We start from the raw sequence: 20,332 nt of genomic DNA on the forward strand, positions 1-20,332 counted from the left end.
ACCAACCCTGCCTCCATCTTTCAGCCTCCTCTGCCTAAATTCCCACAAAACCCTGATCCAGGCCTGAAATGGCCTGGGTGAGAGGACCAGGAATAGGCCTGTTCCTACTTTCTGCTCTACATTCCCACCTGAACACAGGTTAGAAGGGGATTGGGCAGGCTGGGCGCAGTGGCTCACACCTGTAATCCCAGCACTTTGGGAGGCCGAGGCGGGTGGATCATGAGGTCAGGAGTTCAAGACCAGCCTGGCCAACATGGTAAAACCGTTTCTACTAAAAATACAAAAATTAGCTGGGTGTGGTGGTGCGCACCTATAATCCCAGCTACTGGGGAGGCTGAGGTAGGAGAATGGCTTGAACCCACAAGGCGGAGGTTGCAGTGAGCCGAGATCGTGCCACTGTACTCCAGCCTGGGTGAAAGAGCAAGACTCTGTCTCAAAAAAAAAAAAAGAAGGGAATTGGGGCAAACTCAAAAAGCCCCAGTTAAAAAAAAAAAAAAAAAAAAAGCATTACTGAGGAAGTGGCCTTAGCTCTTTCAAGGAAAAAATATTATTAACAAAAAAAGGGCATCATATTTAGTTCACAGCTAGTAATTATGATCAATTAGCTCGAAGTGAGGTACTCCATCTAGGATAGTGTTAACCAAGTGAAAATATTATTTTAAAAACCTTTCATGAATCTTTAATTCTCTAAGACCAAGATCAGTAGTTCTCAAAATGTAGTCCTCAGATAGCATCGGCATCACCCGGGAAATACAAATTCTTGGGCCCAACCTCAGACCTACTGAATCAGAAATTCTGATGGCGGGGCCCAGCAATCTGTATTTTAACAAGCATTCCAGGTCACAGTAAAGTTGGAGAACTCTTTAGCCTGGACTGCAAGACTCTCTGTAACACCAACCTACATTTCCTAACCATTTCTCTACTGTCCCATACACAAATCTCACACTGCAAAAAACTGTTTTCAGAGCAAACCCTATGCTTACCCCCTTATAATATTCTCTTTCCATTTTTGCATAACCTTACCCATTCTCAGGGCCTGACTCAAAACACACCTCTTTCATGAAACCTCTCCTTCCCATAGCTGGACGTCACTTTGTCATCCCGATTTCTTGTTCCACTCATTCAGCATTTGATATAGACACTACGGTTAAATATTATACTCGTCTTTAAAAAGTATTACTTTCCAAGTAAGGCTATATTACCCAAGAACAAGACTTATTTTTTCTTAATCACACAGCATTTGGCCTGGTGTCTTCTAGAAGTAAGTACTAGGTACATTTTTATCAATAATAATCAAGCTGTCTAAAAAGAATGTGTCTCAAGTGTGGGTCCAGGCCTCACAGCTCTGCCTCCTGATGGTGGACCATCATCCTCACTAGTTCCAGCATCCTAAACACAGTAGCGTGCCCCTCTCTGATCCCACCCCGAAATGATCTGGATTAGTAAAATGTTATACAAAAGTTCCTGGGGCTTTCCAAGGTCAGAACCACAAGGCCTTCTGCTCAGATGACGGTAAGCGAAATCTTTCTCACCAGTATCAGTTTCTCTAACACATTCTTGCATGTTTGCTTTCTGTCACTCAGCACATCTTTCTGCTTCATTAGGACACGGTAGCGGCTGAAAAATTCTTGGTAAGTCCACCTATTAAAAGAAAACCATCTGAGTTTACTTAAAGAACTAGGATCTTCTCCCATTAGGATCCCTTACATCTGAAAAATGCCAGGCTCACCGTGAGGGGAAACCGGCCGCACTGATTCGGATGGTTTCCAGGACACCACACGCTCTCAGCTGCTGCACTGCCCTCTTCTCATCAAACCTACACATAAAAATCAAAGCTGTTAGTCCACAAAGAACCTGGCTAGTGGCCACAAATTACTCTCTTCAGTCAGGGTGTAAATTCTTTTGTAAGAGCAAAATGGATAAATCAGAAAAGAAAGCTTTCAGAAGTGGGAGCAGTGATCAAAATGGAAAACTATGAGAGAATGGGGAGGAGACGATAAGCAGTAAAAATAAAGAGCTGTAAACATTACCTGCAACTCAAACCACAAACTCATAAGAGTTTGCTGGGCGCCGGAGCTCACACGTATAATCCCAGAATTTTGGGAGGCCCAGGAGGGTGGATCATCTGAGGGCAGGAGTTCAAGACCAGCCTGGCCAACATGGTGAAACCCCATCTCTACTAAAAACAGAAAAATTAGCCGAGCATGGTGGCATACACCTGTAATCCCAGCTACTCGGGAGACTGAGGCAGGAGAATCACTTGAACCCGGGAGGTGGAGGTTGCAGTGAGCCAAGATCGTGCCACTGCACTCCAGCCTGGGCGACAGAGTGAGATTTTGTCTCAACAACAACAAAAAGAAAGTCCACTGAGCACATTTAAAACAACACAACATGGCTGGGCGCAGTGGCTCACGCCTGTAATCCCAGCACTTTAGGAGGCCAAGGCAGGCGGATCACGAGGTCAGCAGTTTGAGACCAGCCTGGCCAACATGGTGAAACCCTGTCTCTACGAAAAATACAAAAATTAGCCAGGCATGGTGGCAGGCGCCTGTAATCCCAGCTACTCCAGAGGCTGAGGCAGGAGAATCGCTTGAACCCGGGAGGCGGAGGTTGCAGTGAGCCGAGACCGCGCCATTGCATTCCAGCCTGGGTGACAGGGCGAGACTCCGTCTAAAAAACAGCAATAGCAACAACACAACACTCCTTTGCACTTTGCCCATACTTATTTCATGGCATGGCCTGACAAGAAGCTCTCAGAAGTCATTAGCTCAGTATACAGAGCTCCCCTGGAATAAAGACTGGTCAACCCTGGAGATTTCTCTAACAGGAAGCACAAATTAAATATGCCCCATACAGTTATATTTTTTTAAAAATTACTACTGTTCTAAACATAGTGTCTACATCAATGAACAAGATTTTTGTTTTGTATTACATTTTGTATTTATTTCACTCTAGGCAAATGGCATCTTCAAGTTAAACTGGCACTGAAGAGGAAGTAGAAAGGTTTCCCTTCGGCCAAATGATTGCTCCTGTGACTCCCATAGTTAAGTTCTGAGTGATTCATCTGGGCCTCCCCTGTGCTATCTTCTCAGGTGTTCTGTTGGTGGTGGAAGAGGGGGTTGGTTGATAAAAGGTCATGGTCCTGAGGGCTGTCCAGGACAGAGGCCCAAGTGTAGCAGCTTCTTCCCGCTTCCCACTTCTTCCAGGAAGGACTTCTTGGTAATGAAGCAGAGAGAAAGACAGCAGTCCTTCAGAACTGCGCTCCAGTCTAAGGCAGAATCTCCAGACAGCAGGACTGGCACGGGGGTAGGGAAAAGGGCACTCATACACTGTGGAGGGGGTGAGGGGTGGGAGCTATTACAACCTTTGTTAAGTGTGCCTGGTCTTTGACCTATAAATTCCACCTCTAGAGTCACATTATCCCAATGAGATAATCAGACAAATATACAAAAATGTTTGGCACAGGATGTTTATTATAGCATTGTTGGAACAACTTAAGTGGCCATCAGTAGGAACTAATTTAAATAAATGATACTATGTCTATACAATGGGATACTCTGTAGCCATTATATGATTATGTGACTTTTTATTTACCAAAAGAGAAAGTGTTCACAATCTGTCAAGTTAAAAGTAAAGACTAAACAGCAATCATAGCACAAGGCCCCTCCTTTTGTGTGTGTGTGTCTCTCTCTCTCTCACACACACACACACACACACACACACACACGGAACATGGAGGGAAGGGAAGGTGGTTAATCAAGAACGATGTATGACAGTTAATACCAGTTATCTCTCTGGGTATGATGGATGCTTTTTCTTTTTCTTTTTCTTTTTTTGAGATGAAGTCTCGCTCTTGTCCCCCAGGCTAGAGTGCAGTGACGCGATCTCGGCTCACTGCAACTGCAGCCTCCCAGGTTCAAGCGATTCTCCTGCCTCAGCCTCCCGAGTAGCTGGGATTACAGGCACCCGCCACTACGCCCAGCTAATTTTTGTACTTTTAGTAGAGACAGGGTTTCACCATGTTGGCCAGGCTGGTCTCAAACTCCTGAGCTCAGGTGATCCACCCACCTTGGCCTCCCCAAGTGCTGGGATTACAGGTGTAAGCCATTGCACCCGGCTGATGGATGCTTTTTCATTTATTTTTATACTATTACTATTCTGTATTTCCTGAAAACTGTCTTTACAATGTACATGTATTACTTTTAAAATTAGAAAAATAGGCTGGGCATGGTGGCTCACGCCTGTAATCCCATTGGGAGGCCAAGGGGGGACAGATCACAAAGTCAAGAGTTCAAGACCAGCCTGGCCAAGATGATGAAACCCTGTCTCTACTAAAAATACAGAATTAGTTGGGCATGATGGTGCATGCCTGTAATCCCAGCTACTCGGGAGGCTGAGGCAAGAGAATTGCTTGAACCTGGGAGGCAGAGGTTGTGGTAAGCCGAGTTCGCGCTATTGCACTCCAGCCAGGGCAAGAAGAGCGAAACTCTATCTCAAAATAAATAAATAAATATATAAAATTAGAAAAATATTTCTATTTTTGTGAAAAATTTTGTAAAAAATAAAAATCTGGAGATTTTGTAAAAAAAAAATCTCCAGAAAGATTGATTCTCCCTTCATGCATGGTATCTGAAGCAGGAGGAGGTGCTGGTGAAAACAGACACCCTCTGATGATTTCAACAGTGGAGAAGCAGCAGGTTAGCATTTGCAAAACAGTCTTATCCCAGCCAGTGCTGGTTCCACCTAATGCCCAAATCAACGAAAATTCCAGAGAGATCAATTGAAGCAAATTCAAAACAGAAAACAGAACCAGAATGCTTGGTTGACCTCAACTTTTCAAATCTTCAGATGGCTGCTAATTTATTCTCACATTCTCAAAAGGGACAAAAACTGAAAATATAATCTACTGACTACTGGTTTCCCTCTACAAGGCATGAAGACTTACCCAAATATTTTTTCCTTGTAAAAATGTAAGGAAAATATTGGTTTGCTTGGTTGGTTTGGCACTTCTTATAAGACACGTACTTTTTCATTGGGTGGTTCAGAAATACTTACGTGAATGGGAACTTGAAGTCATTAGGCTTGATACAGCGCACATAGTGAGGGGTAGTGGCATTGAGTGTCTCCATAAGCAGGTGCAGGGAGTTTCTGAACTGCATGAAAAAGGGCAGAAGGGGGTATCAAGGCCTTGTCCAAAGTCGAAGATGAGGTAAAACAATGGGAAATTCCCTTCCTATGACACTAATGGAGAAAACTTTGCCACTTATAAACTTGACCCATCTTCAGAAGAGGAGCTGCCACAAAACAAGAATGCTAGGGCTTTTGGTTAAAATTTGCCTAAATTCTACCATTTTCATGCTTACTCTGCTAAATATAGATTCCTATACTCCCACTCCTTTTCCCCACAGGAAGCTACAGAAACCTGTTATGAGCTTAGTCATATGTAACTAATAATATAACCTTGCTTTAAGGCTATTTAATCACATAAAGTGGGAATTTTGATGGAAGATACTGGAAAACATAGCAGATGACTTAAAAGAGTATAGGTAATGAGTGAGAGAATGACAAAGGATAGGCAGAGAGGAGTTAAAATTAGGGACCTAGGATCAGGACTGGAGGCTATGGACCTGGGTCAGGCCCTGTTTCTGTCTATACCAGGCACAGGGTCCCATGCACAGGAGAGCAAGCTGAGGACTGCTCAGCCTCCATTAAAAGCCCTACTCCCTGTTCAGGCACTAAGCATGTATGTAACATTTCCCACTCTCAGAGAACATAAGACATCAAAGAAAGGTGAGGGCCCTGTTCTGAAGGAGCTGACCGAGGCACCATACAAATACAGAGACAAAACAAACAGAAAACTAAGCAAAGATGGGGTGGTCTGAGAGAGATGATATGCACTAGAGAATTAAGCTGTAGAGAAAATTATTTCGGGAAAGGCTTACATAGAGTCACAGGTCTAAAACTGGGTGGAGAAGAGTTTTAGTGGATGGTGTCGTATGATCTCACAGTGAAAGCTCTAGGCTCTCCTCACCTGAGGATCCCACCTGAGAGGCTGAAGAGGGAAGATCTGAGGTTTCAGATGAGCCAGAAAGGAAGGAGCATGGCAGCAGCAGCTCCCTGAACTCACCTGATGCCCCACTGTTTTCTTGTGTTCTTTGGCCATTTGGCCTGGTCTGCCTTTGGTGGGCTTTGCAGGAGTGCGTGTGAGGGGTGTGCGCCCTGAGGAGGTGGCTGAGGTTGGACTGATGGCCTTCTCATCATCTTGAAATAGTTCTGGTAGCATCTTAAACTAAGTCAGAAACAGTAAAAGGAAATTACATTCTAAACCAAACTTGAACACAAACCTTCACAAAAGAAATATTACAGAGATTCCCTTCCTTAAGTAATCACTGTCAGAGTGACACTCCAGAAAGAGTCAGTATCTGTGCTAAGAGCCAAGAATATGAGAGGAAGGTGAGGTAAGTGCTATAAAAAAATAATATGGAAAAATGCAATAATTCTACAACCACGTCTAGGGGAAAGCAAAGTCAAAACTACTGCACCCGGACTTGAAAACCTAATCCACAGGAAATGACAAATCTAAACATATTAATGGGCTTGAACTATAATTATTTTATGAGAAAAACAGTAATTGAAAGTCTTATTACCTCAGTTCCACAAACTGTTTTAGCATCATGTGGAGAAAAACACTAGTCCAAGTTTGCAAGTTATTTATCAAGTGTTTACTCACCTGCTTTATTTGTCTACCTACTAACTTAAGTACTGAGCACTAACCCAAAAACATCACCAAAAATCTCAGCAGGAAAGGGTCATAAACAAATTCTACAATATTAGAAGGTTTTAAAAGTTATGAATAATAATTTTTGGAAGATAATTTGGGTTACAGAAAAAAAAGTTTAAAACCCTACCCATATCCTGTATATTTGATATTTGTTTTCAAGGGATTTATAACTTCAACAAATAATTCCTGTAATCAATTTTGTGTTCTATCAGGTTAGCAGTGTGAAAGACTATTAAAAGATCTGGTACTCAGTAAGTAGGTAGATGATATTAGTCACTATGGTTGGGAGAAATTTTATGGAAAAAAAGAGACTTCAAACGAATCCAAAGGAACATCTTGATGTATGTACATATCTTTACAACAGTGCCACATCCCATATAAATAAAACCAGTTCTTCTAATTAGTCAAGCTATATTTGCAACTATAATTATTTATTAACCTTAATACAACCTATTTAATCTTCATAACAATTCCATAAATTAGATGCTATCATGATTCTATTTTATAGATGAGAGATCTGAGGCATAAACTCAGTAGATGAACTGTGCTTCCCCTTATTAATCAGCTATACAGAAAGTAGAGGGTTAAAACTCATTTTAATGGTATTTGGTAGAACTGAAATTTAGTGGTATTTAGTCAAGTTGCAATTTATTTATATGCTTCCTGATATTAGATGTGGCCACAGAAGATTTCTTTATGGTGGAAAAATATCAAATAAGGCACCTTCTGATAAGTTTATAATTCCATATATATATATATATATATATATTTTTTTTTTTTTTAATTCCTTTTCAAGTTGTAAGCTAGAGGCTGCAGGAAAAAAAAGCCAAAACACATAAATACAAAACATACTCCACACTGTATTACCACAAAAATAATTCTACTCAAAACACATAACACAGATGTTAATCTTCTAAAATTAGTACTTCCAAGAGAACACATTTACACTATGTGATACTGGCTTCTATCAGATGCAGTGAAATTATGAAGTTCATACTCCTAGATTGGGTTTCAGCAAAGACCAGGAGCAGAGGAAGGCTCCAAGCTATGTTAGGTAAATCACACACTGCCCCCACTTCAATGGAAAAAATGTTACACAGACTGGCAGTCACTACAAATGATTTGTCAGAATGCATACCCACCTTATGGTGCCTAAGGACTCAAAAGCCAATTAGAAAACTAAATTAGAATAAAGATAACTGATCAAGGATGCCTCAAGAATGAGAACCTGGCCAGGTGCGGTGGCTCACACCTGTAATCCCAGCACTTTGGGAGGCCGAGGTGGGTGGATCCCTTGAGACCAGGAGTTCAAGACCAGCCTGGACAACATGGTGAAACCCCATCTCAACAAAAAAATTAGCCAGGCGTGGTGGCATGCACCTGTAATCCCAGCTACTTGGGAGGCTGATGTGGAAGGATCACCTGAGCCAGGGAGGTCGAGGCTGCAGTGAGCCCTATGATCATCACATCACTGCACTCTAGCCTGGGTGACAGTGAGACACTGTCTCAAAACAACAACAACAACAACAACAACAACAAGAATCAGATGAAAACCTGTGAATGTTCTGTTTCAGCTAAATTACTTTGACAAAGTAATAAAACTAGAATTTTATCATTATTTATAAATCAAACCAATAAAGATCTTTAACTGAATAATACTTAGAGATTGGCATTGTGGGAATTTTCTCTTACATATCAATCCTGTAAACTATAAACAATTAATGCCCAGTGCCTGTTAGACACTTTAACTCTTTTTTTTTTTTTGGAGACAGAGTCTCGCTGTCTCCCAGGCTGGAGTACAGTGGCACAATTACGGCTCACTGCAGCCTCAACCTCCCAGGCTCAAGTGATCCTCCCACTCAGCTTCCCAAGTAGCTGAAACTACAGCCATGTACCACCATGCCCAGCAAATTTCTGTATTTTTTTGTAGAGATGGGGTTTTGCCATGTTGCTCAAGCTGATCTTAAACTCCTGGGCTCAAGCAGTCTGCCTGCCTCAGCCTCCCAAAGTGCTGGGATTACAGGCATGAGCTACCACACCTGGTCTCAACTTATTTTCTGAAGGTTAAAACTGGGATTTGGTCTTTATGTAATCTTTATATTATCAAAATAATTGATAGTAAAGGTTTTTATTCTAAAAACAACAGTCAAAATATTCATATACTATTCCACTGAAGTTAAAAAGATTCTCTTAGAATAAAATAGAAAAACAAAGACTGCCAGTCAGTAATCTAGAAGAATTCACATGAAAATTTTTAATTTTTAGCTGAATACCTGAATATTCATTTTGCTGACCTAAGTAACTGGCTTCCTGCTCTGCTCTCTGTGGGATGAACATGAGCCATGTTCCCCTCCCCATTCTTTCCAGATGGAAGGTCAACGGATGGATCAACCCAATCATCAATACAATGTAGCCATCATAGCTCTTACCATCTGGAATATTCTTTTCCCTCTAAAAAGCAGTGTCTCTAGTACCTATGCCTAAGAAAAATAATTTCAAAGTGCTTTGGGCCACACCTGGAACTGCACTCAGTGATGATCCAGAGATCATTCTCCATCTGGATGGAGTGCGTAAGGCCATGTTTCTAGTACCTCCCTTCAAACTGACAGGGCAGAAAGACTGTTTTCTCTCATGGCCTCTCACCAGGGCACAACAGAGTCTAGAACCACTGTGGAGGCAATAATTTCACACAAAACTGAAAGAAACATTGCACAGGAGTTAAAAGCACAGACACAGCAAGACAGCCTGGATTTTAATTTGGCTTGAAAACTCACTAGCCATGAAGTCTCTGTGTCTCAGGTGCCTCATCCATAAAATAAGAGTCATTAGATGAGTTAGCATTTTTAATACATTTAGAACAGGACCTGACATGCAGCTAAATTACTTTGACTAACACACTAAGTGTTACATATTTGATAAATTAAAAACTGAAACTGATTTTTGTTAAAAAAAAAATCATTTTTATTGTTAAAAAGCTAATGCTTTGAATACATCCTGGATTAGAGTAAGCCTATCCATAGTTACCTTGCTTGATTTAAGAACTTTAATTTGTTCTTCAAAAACGGTGTCTTTATTCTTTTCGAGAAATCCTTCACACTGGTATTCCACCTGAAAACACATGGAAAAATCTCCTTAACTGATAAAACTTTTGAATAGATATTATAATCATCAATAATAAGAATCTTTATTAGTCTCAGGCTACATGATCAACTCTCAGCAAACTGGTATTATCAGTCTTTTCTAAGAAACCAAGGCCATTCCTGGTAAGAAGTATGTTAACTCTAGAGTAAAACTCCTCAAATACTGTTTTTCCTAGGAAACAGTGGTAGTGCTGATTGTGATCTAAAAGATCCTCTCAGTTAGTGGGTGAGCAGATTCATAAGTAGATCCTCTTCTCCCATGCTGGCCAGAGAGCTCTTCCAAGGCTGACTCCTTGTATCTCCTTCCAACCTAGGTTACCATCAAGCAGGTGTGTTTCCTCTTAGAAGAGATTACAGCAGCAGTGAGAATCAGAAGGAACAAATGAGTGTCTGATGGGGACAGAGGTGAAAAGCTGCTGATGGATGAAGGTGAAGGCTGGGGAAATACTGTATGATTTGGTAAAGCAGGACTACTTGAGAATGGACTATTTCTTTTCCAAAACTCCAGCAACTTCAGTTGTCTGCCACTCAAGGGGGTCAAAGCTTGCATGACAAACCTTTAGGTGGCCCTAGGGTCATCTCAAGGCTTCTAGATGGAATTAGGGCAGACTTAGAAAGTCCTCAATCCCTAAAGAAGACCTTGTGAAACTTACCCCAAAGCCTATATCACAATCTCCTTGAAATATAAATTACTTTCATTGCTTGTGATTTGCTAAGTACACTATAGAACTTGTGAAGCAGTAAGACAGTATGCCTTATTAGAAGGGACCCAGTGAATCAATTGCAGAGGGTGACACAAGTCCATAATTGCTATTCTGAAACCCTTGAGATCAGCTATGCTTTAGGACTCAGAATTTTTCAGGCATTTAGAGATGTAGTAGGTACATACACCATTTTTTCATATTTCCAGCAGAATGGAAGGCAATGATCTACAACAAAACATATTCATATTTCTATAGTGAAATATGAATATTTCCAGCCTAACTGGAAATAAAGACAGACTATAAATAATCTCATGTTAACTCAGATCAGAGATCAGGTTTAGCTAAATGAGTTATTAAAAAAAACAGTTTACAGAAATTCCTGGATTTCAGAATTATAGACCCATACTTATTTCACAAATAACTCAATTTAGGTTAATGGAAGAGAAAACCAACAGGTCAACACTAAAGATTACTGTCCCTTGAGCCCTAAAGAATGCAAACATCAGCAAAAGAAAAAAAAAGATACCTCCTGACTATTGATTTTTTTCCACATTTAAGTATTCAAAAAGGAAAACTGACATAAAGCTTCCTTACTTTGTCAGCAAAATGTTGGATGATGAAAGCTTTGTTTGATAGACGAGGCTTTTCAAAGAGTGCACATTTGTTCAAATGTGTGTTGTACAATTTTTGGGCCCAGGTGTCATCTGTGCCTTTAGGCATCTATATTCACGGGAAAAAGGAAGAAAGAAAACAAGGTAAATACTGTGATTCCTCTAATGCATCAGCTGTCAAAAGATCTTTTTTTTTTTTTTGGCTTTACCTAAGAACTTTTACAATTCAATTTAGGAGTTCATTCCTTCCACATTTCATTGTTAGAGGCCAATAACCAATTACTAATGAATAGTATGACTGAGACCTTCTCATGGGCAACTCAGCCCAATCTTTGGGCAGTTCAATCTGCCTATATGAAAAATCATCAAATAAATTTGCTGTTGTTGTTGTTGTTGTTTTTTAAACAACAAAAGCTGGCCAGGTGTGGTGGCTCACGCCTGTAATCTCAGCACTTTGGGAAGCCAAGGCAGGTGGATCACCTGAGGTCAGGAGTTCGAGACCAGCCTGACCAGAATGGAGAAACCTCGTCTCTACTAAAAATAAAAAAACCACATGATTATCTCAATAGATGCAGAAAAGGCCTTTGACAAAATTCAACAGCCCTTCATGCTAAAAATTCTCAATAAATTAGGTATTGATAGGACGTATCTCAAAATAATAAGAGCTATCTATGACAAACCCACAGCCAATATCATACTGAATGGGCAAAAACTGGAAGCATTCCCTTTGAAAACTGGCACAAGACAGGGATGCCCTCTCTCACCACTCCTATTCAACATAGTGTTAGAAGTTCTGGCCAGGGCAATTAGGCAGGAGAAGGAAATAAAGGGTATTCAATTAGGAAAAGAGGAAGTCAAATTGACCCTGTTTGCAGATGACATGATTGTATAGCTAGAAAACCCCATTATCTCAGCCCAAAATCTCCTTAAGCTGATATGTAACTTCAGCAAAGTCTCAGGATACAAAATCAATGCACAAAAACCACAAGCATTCTTATACACCCATAACAGACAAACAGAGAGCCAAATCATGAGTGAACTCCCATTCACAATTGCTTCAAAGAGAATAAAATACCTAGGAATCCAACTTACAAGGGACGTGAAGGACCTCTTCAAGGAGAACTACAAACCACTGCTCAATGAAATAAAAGAGGATACAAACAAATGGAAGAACATTCCATGGTCATGGGTAGGAAGAATCAATATCGTGAAAATGGCTATACTGCCCAAGGTAATTTATAGATTCAATGCCATCCCCATCAAGCTACCAATGACTTTCTTCACAGAATTGGAAAAAACTACTTTAAAGTTCATATGGAACCAAAAAGAGCCCGCATCGCCAAGTCAATCCTAAGCCAAAAGAACAAAGCTGGAGGCATCATGCTACCTGACTTCAAACTATACTACAAGGCTACAGTAACCAAAACAGCATGGTACTGGTACCAAAACAGAGATATAGATCAATGGAACAGAACAGAGCCCTCAGAAATAATGCCGCATATCTACAACTATCTGATCTTTGACAAACCTGAGAAAACAAGCAACGGGGAAAGGATTCCCTATTTAATAAATGGTGCTGGGAAAACTGGCTAGCCATATGTAGAAAGCTGAAACTGGATCCCTTCCTTACACCTTATACAAAAATTAATTCAAGATGGATTAAAGACTTAAATGTAAGACATAAAACCATAAAAACCCTAGAAGAAAACCTAGGCATTACCATTCAGGACACAGGCATGGGCAAGGACTTCATGTCTAAAACACCAAAACCAATGGCAACAAAAGCCAAAATTGACAAATGGGATCTAATTAAACTAAAGAGCTTCTGCACAGCAAAAGAAACTACCATCAGAGTGAACAGGCAACCTACAAAATGGGAGAAAATTTTTGCAACCTACTCATCTGACAAAGGGCTAATATCCAGAATCTACAATGAACTCAAACAAATTTACAAGAAAAAAACAAACAACCCCATCAAAGAGTGGGCAAAGGACATGAACAGACACTTCTCAAAAGAAGACATTTATGCAGCCAAAAGACACATGAAAAAATGCTCATCATCACTGGTCATCAGAGAAATGCAAATCAAAACCACAATGAGATACCATCTCACACCAGTTAGAATGGCAATCATTAAAAAAAGTCAGGAAACAACAGGTGCTGGAGAGGATGTGGAGAAATAGGAACACTTTTACACTGTTGGTGGGACTGTAAACTAGTTCAACCCTTGTGGAAGTCAGTGCAGCAATTCCTCAGGGATCTAGAACTAGAAATACCATTTGACCCAGCCATCCCATTACTGGGTATATACCCAAAGGACTATAAATCATGCTGCTATAAAGACCCATGCACACGTATGTTTATTGCGGCTCTATTCACAATAGCAAAGACTTGGAACCAACCCAAATGTCCAACAATGATAGACTGGATTAAGAAGATGTGGCACATATATACCATGGAATACTATGCAGCCATAAAAAATGATGAGTTCATGTCCTTTGTAGGGACATGGATGAAACTGGAAATCATCGTTCTCAGTAAACCATCACAAGAACAAAAAACCAAACACCGCATATTCTCACTCATAGGTAGGAATTGAACAATGAGAACATATGGACACAGGAAGGGGAACATCACACTCTGGGGACTGTTGTGGAGTTTGGGGAGGCGGGAGGGATAGCATTAGGAGATATACCTAACGCTAAATGACGAGTTAATGGGTGCAGCACACCAGCATGGCACATGTATACATATGTAACTAACCTGCACATTGTGCACATGTACCCTAAAAGTATAATAATAATAAAATAAAATAAATAATAATAAAAAAATTTAAAAAATTAGCCAGGTGAGGTGGCGGGCACCTGTAATCCCAGCTACTCAGGAGACTGAGGCAGGAGAATCCCTTGAACCTGGGAGGCGGATGTTGCAGTGAGCAGAGGTCACACCATTACACTCCAGCCTGGGCGACAAAAGCGAAATTCCGTCTCAGAAAAAAAAAAAAAAAAAAAAAGCCTCCCAAGTTAAAGTTGAAATATCAGGGCTATTATGTATGTTTTTAAAATTCTGTTAAACAGAAAGACAAACATCACATGTTCTCATTTATTTGTGGGATCTAAAAATTAAAGCAATTGAGCCTATGAAGACAAAGAATAGAAAGATGGTCACCAGAGGCTGGGAAGGGTAGCAGTAGGTTGTGAGGAGTGAAAATGGGGGATGGTTAATAGGTACCAAAAAATTAGAATGAATAAGCCCTAGTATTTGATAATAATTTAATTATGCATTTAAGAATAAGAGTATAATTGGATTGTTTGTAACACAAAAGATAAATGCTTGAGGGGATGGATACCCAATTTTCCATGATGTGATTATTATACATTGCATGCCTATACCAAAATCTTATGTACCCCCATAAATATATACACCAACTAGGTACCCACAAAAATTAAAAATTAAATTAAAAAAATTCTGTCAAATAAAGGTAACATCTGTACATAGTGAAACATTTTTATAATTCAGAAAGATATAAAATGGAGAGTAGTCTCCTCTTGCCATTTCCTCCAACTTAATTATTTCTTCCTCTCCTTTTTTTTTTTTTTTTTTGAGACAGGGTTTCACTCTTTTCACCCAGGCTGGAGTGCAATGGCACAGTCTCGGCTCACTGCAAACTCTGCCTCCCAGGCTCAAGTGATTATCCTGCCTCAGCCTCCCAAGTAGCTGGGACTACAGGTGCACAACCATGCCCAGCTAATTTTTTGTATTTTTTTGTAGACGGGGTTTCACCATATTGCCCAGGCTGGTCTCAAACTCCTGAACTCAAATATCCACCCACCTCAGCCTCTCAAAGTGCTGGGATTACAGATGTGAGCCCACAATGCCCGGCCTTCTTAACTCTCTTTGAAGGCATGTACGTGAATAGGATAATTCTACACACTCCTTGTATTTTTTTCAACTTTGCAACAATAGTATTCTCTGCATTATTTATGGCTACTAGGTTGTTACTGATTTTTTTGTTATTACTATGACAACTGCCACAGTTTTCTTCTTATATGTATATACCTTGGATACTTTTGCAAGTATAATCAAAGGTGGAATTCCCAGCAGTTCCATTCCTGGGTCAAGGGTATGTAGTTAAAATTATGATAAATGTTGTCAAATATCCTATAAAGTATGTTGAATGAATTCATGCTTTTCATCATGAGTATATATGCAATATTCATTTAGTATTATCAAATGAAAGTTATCAAGTTTAAATTTGCCTACTGGATGGGTAAAGAGCGATGTACCATTTTTGCTTTGGTTTGCATTTTTTAAAATCTCAAGTGAGGCTGAGAACCTTTTTATCACATGCATCCTTAATATTGTAGGAAGTCTGGATGCTTAGGAGGGTACACCTGTGCTAAACTGTAACTTACTGCATATAAACTAAAGAGAAATAAAGCGAAAGAATAGGTTTGCCTACGATCACTCAGTGGTAAAGCTGGGGATCTAATGCTTTTTTCCAACATGCTGCATCTTTAAATATTAAAGATACAATTCCATCCCTCTCAAATATGTCAGTAATAAGGAACAACTAGTTAGTTTTACAATTATAACTATTTAGAACTGTCATGCAAAATATCTTCTGCACAGTTTCTTGCATTTCCTTAAATTCTATCACTGAACAAAAAGTACTAAATACAAACAAATTAATAACAAAAGTGGCTAAAATTGTTAGTATCTAACGTCAATTTTTCATGTAATTTAGAATCAGCTGAAAAGAGGAGGGAAATTCTCCTAGTTTTACTTGCAATTAGAACCCTTGGGGTCTAGTGTCCCTTTGGAATGAAAGCATAACCCCCTACTTGTCACCACGACGGCATTCCATGATATACTAATGAATCTCTCCTTGAACCCACTTATCTTCTGACCTTGATACATCTATTTTGATAAACCAAGTACCCCAGGAAATCATACTTACCTTGCATTCCTCATCCAGTAAATCTAGAATGCCTAGTTTCGATTCTATAAGATTAATACAAGGCTGATTATCATAAAAATCTATGAGTGTCCATGGAATTTGTTCCTTCATATATTCTTCTTGCTCCAATTTGAAGACATGCTGAAATGAAAAAGAAAAAAAGCAGTCATTACTGGATCATTGTAACAAAGAATGTAGTCAAGATGATACCAACATAATTTGAGATAATCTGTGGCTTTCAACAACAACAACCTCATGGGAGAAGCATGATTTACACACAGAGAAAGCAAATAAAACAACAGGAAAACCTCAGCTACGTAGGATTCTTGGTAAACAAGTAAATCTAGGTATATAAATATTTTAAATAGCTGATCAATGTAGCAATCTTTGTGATCTTTTGATTATGTATATTTTCAAAACTGCACTATGTACTTTTGGCTTCTTAAGTTATCGTACAGTGCTGCTAACAACATGGGACACAGGAATGCCTTAGCTGGCATTTAACAACTATGTTGACGCCCTCCAGGCTACTGAACCATGCTGGGCAATGCTTTCAGCATAACAAAGTACTTCTCCTAAGGGACTGTGGTGCTGAAGTTCACGTGGCTCAGAATTAGTTAATGACTGGTCTTTCTTGTGACTGCCCTGATTATCTGTGATAGTCATGGAGTCTATGACTCACTTTTCTGGCTTCCACATTAAATTCTGTTAGCAACTGCAACTACTAGTCCATTGCTATTTCTGATGAAGGCTTCAGCCACTGTCCTCACCATTGCTTCTTATCTCCATTCACACAAAAATATGTATTAACTGTCTACTATGTGCCAGTCACTGCACATGGGCAACAACACAGATGTGGATGCTGCCCTCATGGAGCTTGGAGACAAGTAGGAGAAGCGGACAGAAACCAAATAAACATAAGGAATATAATCACAAGCTGTAGTAATATTACAAAGGAAAATAATGTGAACTATAAGAGCAAGAGTCCTCATCTAGTTTGGACACAGGCTGGTCAGGGTAGGCTTCCCTGAGGAGGGCTGTGTGATCGAGTCTCTAAAGATGAATGGCAGCCAAGCTAGTCCAGGTGGGAAGGGAAATCCAATCACTGCCACAGCTCCTGTTTCAGGCTGCTGCCCAGCCACTGCCCAGCCAATGCAGCTGACACCACCACTTCTAGTGTCTACAGATGCTGTACTAATGACTGCTACTCATTCTTAGGGAGTTTCTGCCTTCCTTTACTTATCTCTTTTGTCTCCTTTGGTTCTTTCACAAATCTTGCTATTTTTGTGGGAAGAAAAGACTTTTGTGATGACGATCAAACAACCCATATTTTCTAGGACCCCATGCCCTGTGAAACTTATGTGCCACAAGATTTCCAATGCATACTCTCCTCATGTGTCTGGAACTTTCCCACTGTATTCTGTACTTATTGTAATGCCACTCTTGGCTCATTTGCAGTGTTTGGTTTTTTTTTTGTTTTTTTTTTTTGTGGTTTTTTTTTTTGAGACAGAGTCTTGCTCTGTCACCCAGGCTGGAGTGCAGTGGCACAATCTTGGCTCACTGCAACCTCCACCTCCCGGGTTCAAGCGATTCTCCTGATTCAGCCTCCTGAGTAGCTGGGACTACAGGCGTGTGCCACCACGCCCGGCTAAATTTTTGTATTTTTAGTAGAGACGGGGTTTCACCATGTTAGCCAGGATGGTCTCGATCTCCTGACCTCATGATCTGCCTGCCTCGGCCTCCCAAAGTGCTGGAATTACAGGCGTGAGCCACCGTGCCTGGCCTCATTTGCAGTGTTTACAGTCTAACGAGCTATTATAAGCTTTAACAAAAAACAATCATCCATATGAATATTTATGTCATGCTAATAAGAAAGCAAATTTCTTCTGTTCTTTTGATTAATGAGAAGGCAAATAGGGCACCATATGTCAGCAGGACACCCTGACTGATGGTACGAGTATCTTCCAAAACAATGTGCTCTGTTTTTAAAAATTTCATTAATTTATATGTAGTCTCAATATTGACAATAGAAACACTGCTCTAGACACTAAATAGAGCATATTTCTCACACACATCTCCATGTCTAGTTTGGAAAAGCTCCTGGGGTCTTTAAAATTTTGGATGCTCAACTGTCAAAGAATATGGGCATGAAGTTCAATATGGCAAGAGATTCTTGGTCAACATAGTAATGCCTTCAAACACTAAGCATGCCAACCAAGGGGTTTCTCATGCTGACTGCCCCCACCTACATCCCCAGATCAGGTAACAGCCCTATGCAGTCAAGTTATTTATACTGTGAGACCCCACGTTCCTAGTCACAGCTGACTAAACCAGTGTGGGTACGTGAGGGCAGTCTCCTGCTAGAGACCTCTGATGAAAAAATGAACAGTGTTAATCAGATTCTCTCTCTCAGGTATTTGAACTGGGAAACAAGAAAATAATGAGGCAATTAGTAGTGGGAGTTGAAACTGAAAGAAGCCAAAATGAATGGGAGATAAGCAAATTAAGAGGACGAGAAGAGCATTCCAACCACTGCTGGGTTCACAGGAAGTTTAAAGTGAGTGAGAAAGGAGAAAGCTTGAAGTGGAGAAGATGTATACAGACTAGAAGAAAAGAACCTGACATCGGATAGGAAGAGGGGGCAGAGCAGTTGGGCAGAATCGAAGATGCAGAATGTAAGGGGGTATGTGAAGAGAGAAGGCGAAACAGGTGGATAGAGACAGACAGCAGGAAAGAGGAGGAGACGCAAGAGACCAAAACACACATGCAGACAGGAGGCCTCTGAAAAACAGACAAACTAGCCAGTTCCTGAAGAGGCTGGCATTGCTTCCTTACATTCCAGTCACTCTGTGCAGAAACACAACGGGAAAGAGTGGAAGGCTGTGGCATTAACTAAAGTATTAAGAAACTCAGGAACACCTTGAGAAACGATAATGCTCAGTTTAGTTTCTGATAAGTTTTTATTAATGTTCTTTAAGCAGAGATGCAAATCATATTAGTAGTCATCTTATTATGGAAATAGTCATAAGCCTAAAGTTTTAAGATCACTTCTACATTATTTCACTGTGGTAAGAAGCTTAATTTGCTAAACAAAGATGGTTCAAGTTTTTTCAAAGTATACGGAATATTTAAACAAACAGTCTAAAAGGTTTTATAATGACAAGTAGCAATTCCTTGTCCCATCTCTCCCCAACCCCAGTCTCACTCCCTAGAGGCAACCATTTTTAATTCCCTTAGGTATTTCTTCTGATATTTACCTACATATTTCTAAAGAATATGCTTATCAGCTACCTTCTGATTTATCACTATGAAACATCTACTGATTTCGTTATGACACAAACAAGGCTAAATTCACATACACCACCTCCTTCCTGCTCTTCCACTATTCTCCCTATATTACTATTTTTAGATCCTCTTTTGTTTTTTTACCAAATTTGTAACTTGCAGTGTCTTTAAACATCTGGTTTTTGTGCATCAACTACAAACCATACCACCAGACCTCTCTCTTTACAAGATGAGGATTTATTAAGGGTGTCTTTCCTGCCCTTCAGCTCTATCTTCTAATTCCTATGGGTGTCTCATTTTAATATCCTCTTTCATCAACACTAAGAATCACTCCCACTCTTGCACTTAGAACTGTGCCTGGCAAATTACGGACACTTTATATATTCCAACTCATTTAATCCATAAAACCACACACAGCAGGTACTATTATTATCTCTATTTTACAGATGAGGAAGCTGAGGCCCAGAGAGGTCAACTTGCCCAAGGTCTCCTAGATAACTGACACGGGGTAGGATTCCAACTCACACAGTTCACCTCTGGGCTCTGTGTCCTTCACTATTACAATCTGCTGCCCCTGATTTTTAAGCATCTCTGAATCTCCCAACACCAAAATACTCCTCTAAGATATTTAATATTACTACTTCAAAAGAGCCACTCAAAATATTCCCATTGCCATTGTCTCAGTGAATGTCCCAGACTGTTGAAAAGAGAATATGTGAAATTCTGCTTTTTAGTTCTGACATCTTGCTAATATAGCAAGTAAGCATTAAGATGGTCATAATTCCACATACAATAAACTTCAAAATAACAAACTGAAAGATATCCTTGGGCTTAAAGCTTCATACTCCCAA

The 20,332-nt window shown here is 40.0% G+C and overlaps 1 protein-coding gene across 4 annotated transcripts in view; it reads right to left on the bottom strand.

The window, feature by feature from the left end:
- The window catches only part of MYO5A (myosin VA), a 222,693-nt gene that overhangs the window by 72,237 nt on the left and 130,124 nt on the right, over positions 1 to 20,332 (bottom strand). For all 4 annotated transcript variants that reach the window (XM_024232523.3, XM_054531491.2, XM_024232521.3 and 1 more), the window contains exons 12-18: positions 16,197 to 16,337; positions 11,220 to 11,345; positions 9,806 to 9,889; positions 6,128 to 6,289; positions 5,056 to 5,153; positions 1,730 to 1,816; positions 1,533 to 1,641 (exon numbers count right to left, since the gene is read on the bottom strand). In XM_024232523.3, the coding sequence (XP_024088291.2) occupies positions 1,533 to 1,641; positions 1,730 to 1,816; positions 5,056 to 5,153; positions 6,128 to 6,289; positions 9,806 to 9,889; positions 11,220 to 11,345; positions 16,197 to 16,337 (807 nt within the window). The remainder of the gene's footprint in view (positions 1 to 1,532; positions 1,642 to 1,729; positions 1,817 to 5,055; positions 5,154 to 6,127; positions 6,290 to 9,805; positions 9,890 to 11,219; positions 11,346 to 16,196; positions 16,338 to 20,332) is intronic.

The sequence above is a fragment of the Pongo abelii genome, chromosome 16 (genome assembly GCF_028885655.2).
Source record: "Pongo abelii isolate AG06213 chromosome 16, NHGRI_mPonAbe1-v2.0_pri, whole genome shotgun sequence".
Taxonomy (NCBI): domain Eukaryota; kingdom Metazoa; phylum Chordata; class Mammalia; order Primates; family Hominidae; genus Pongo; species Pongo abelii.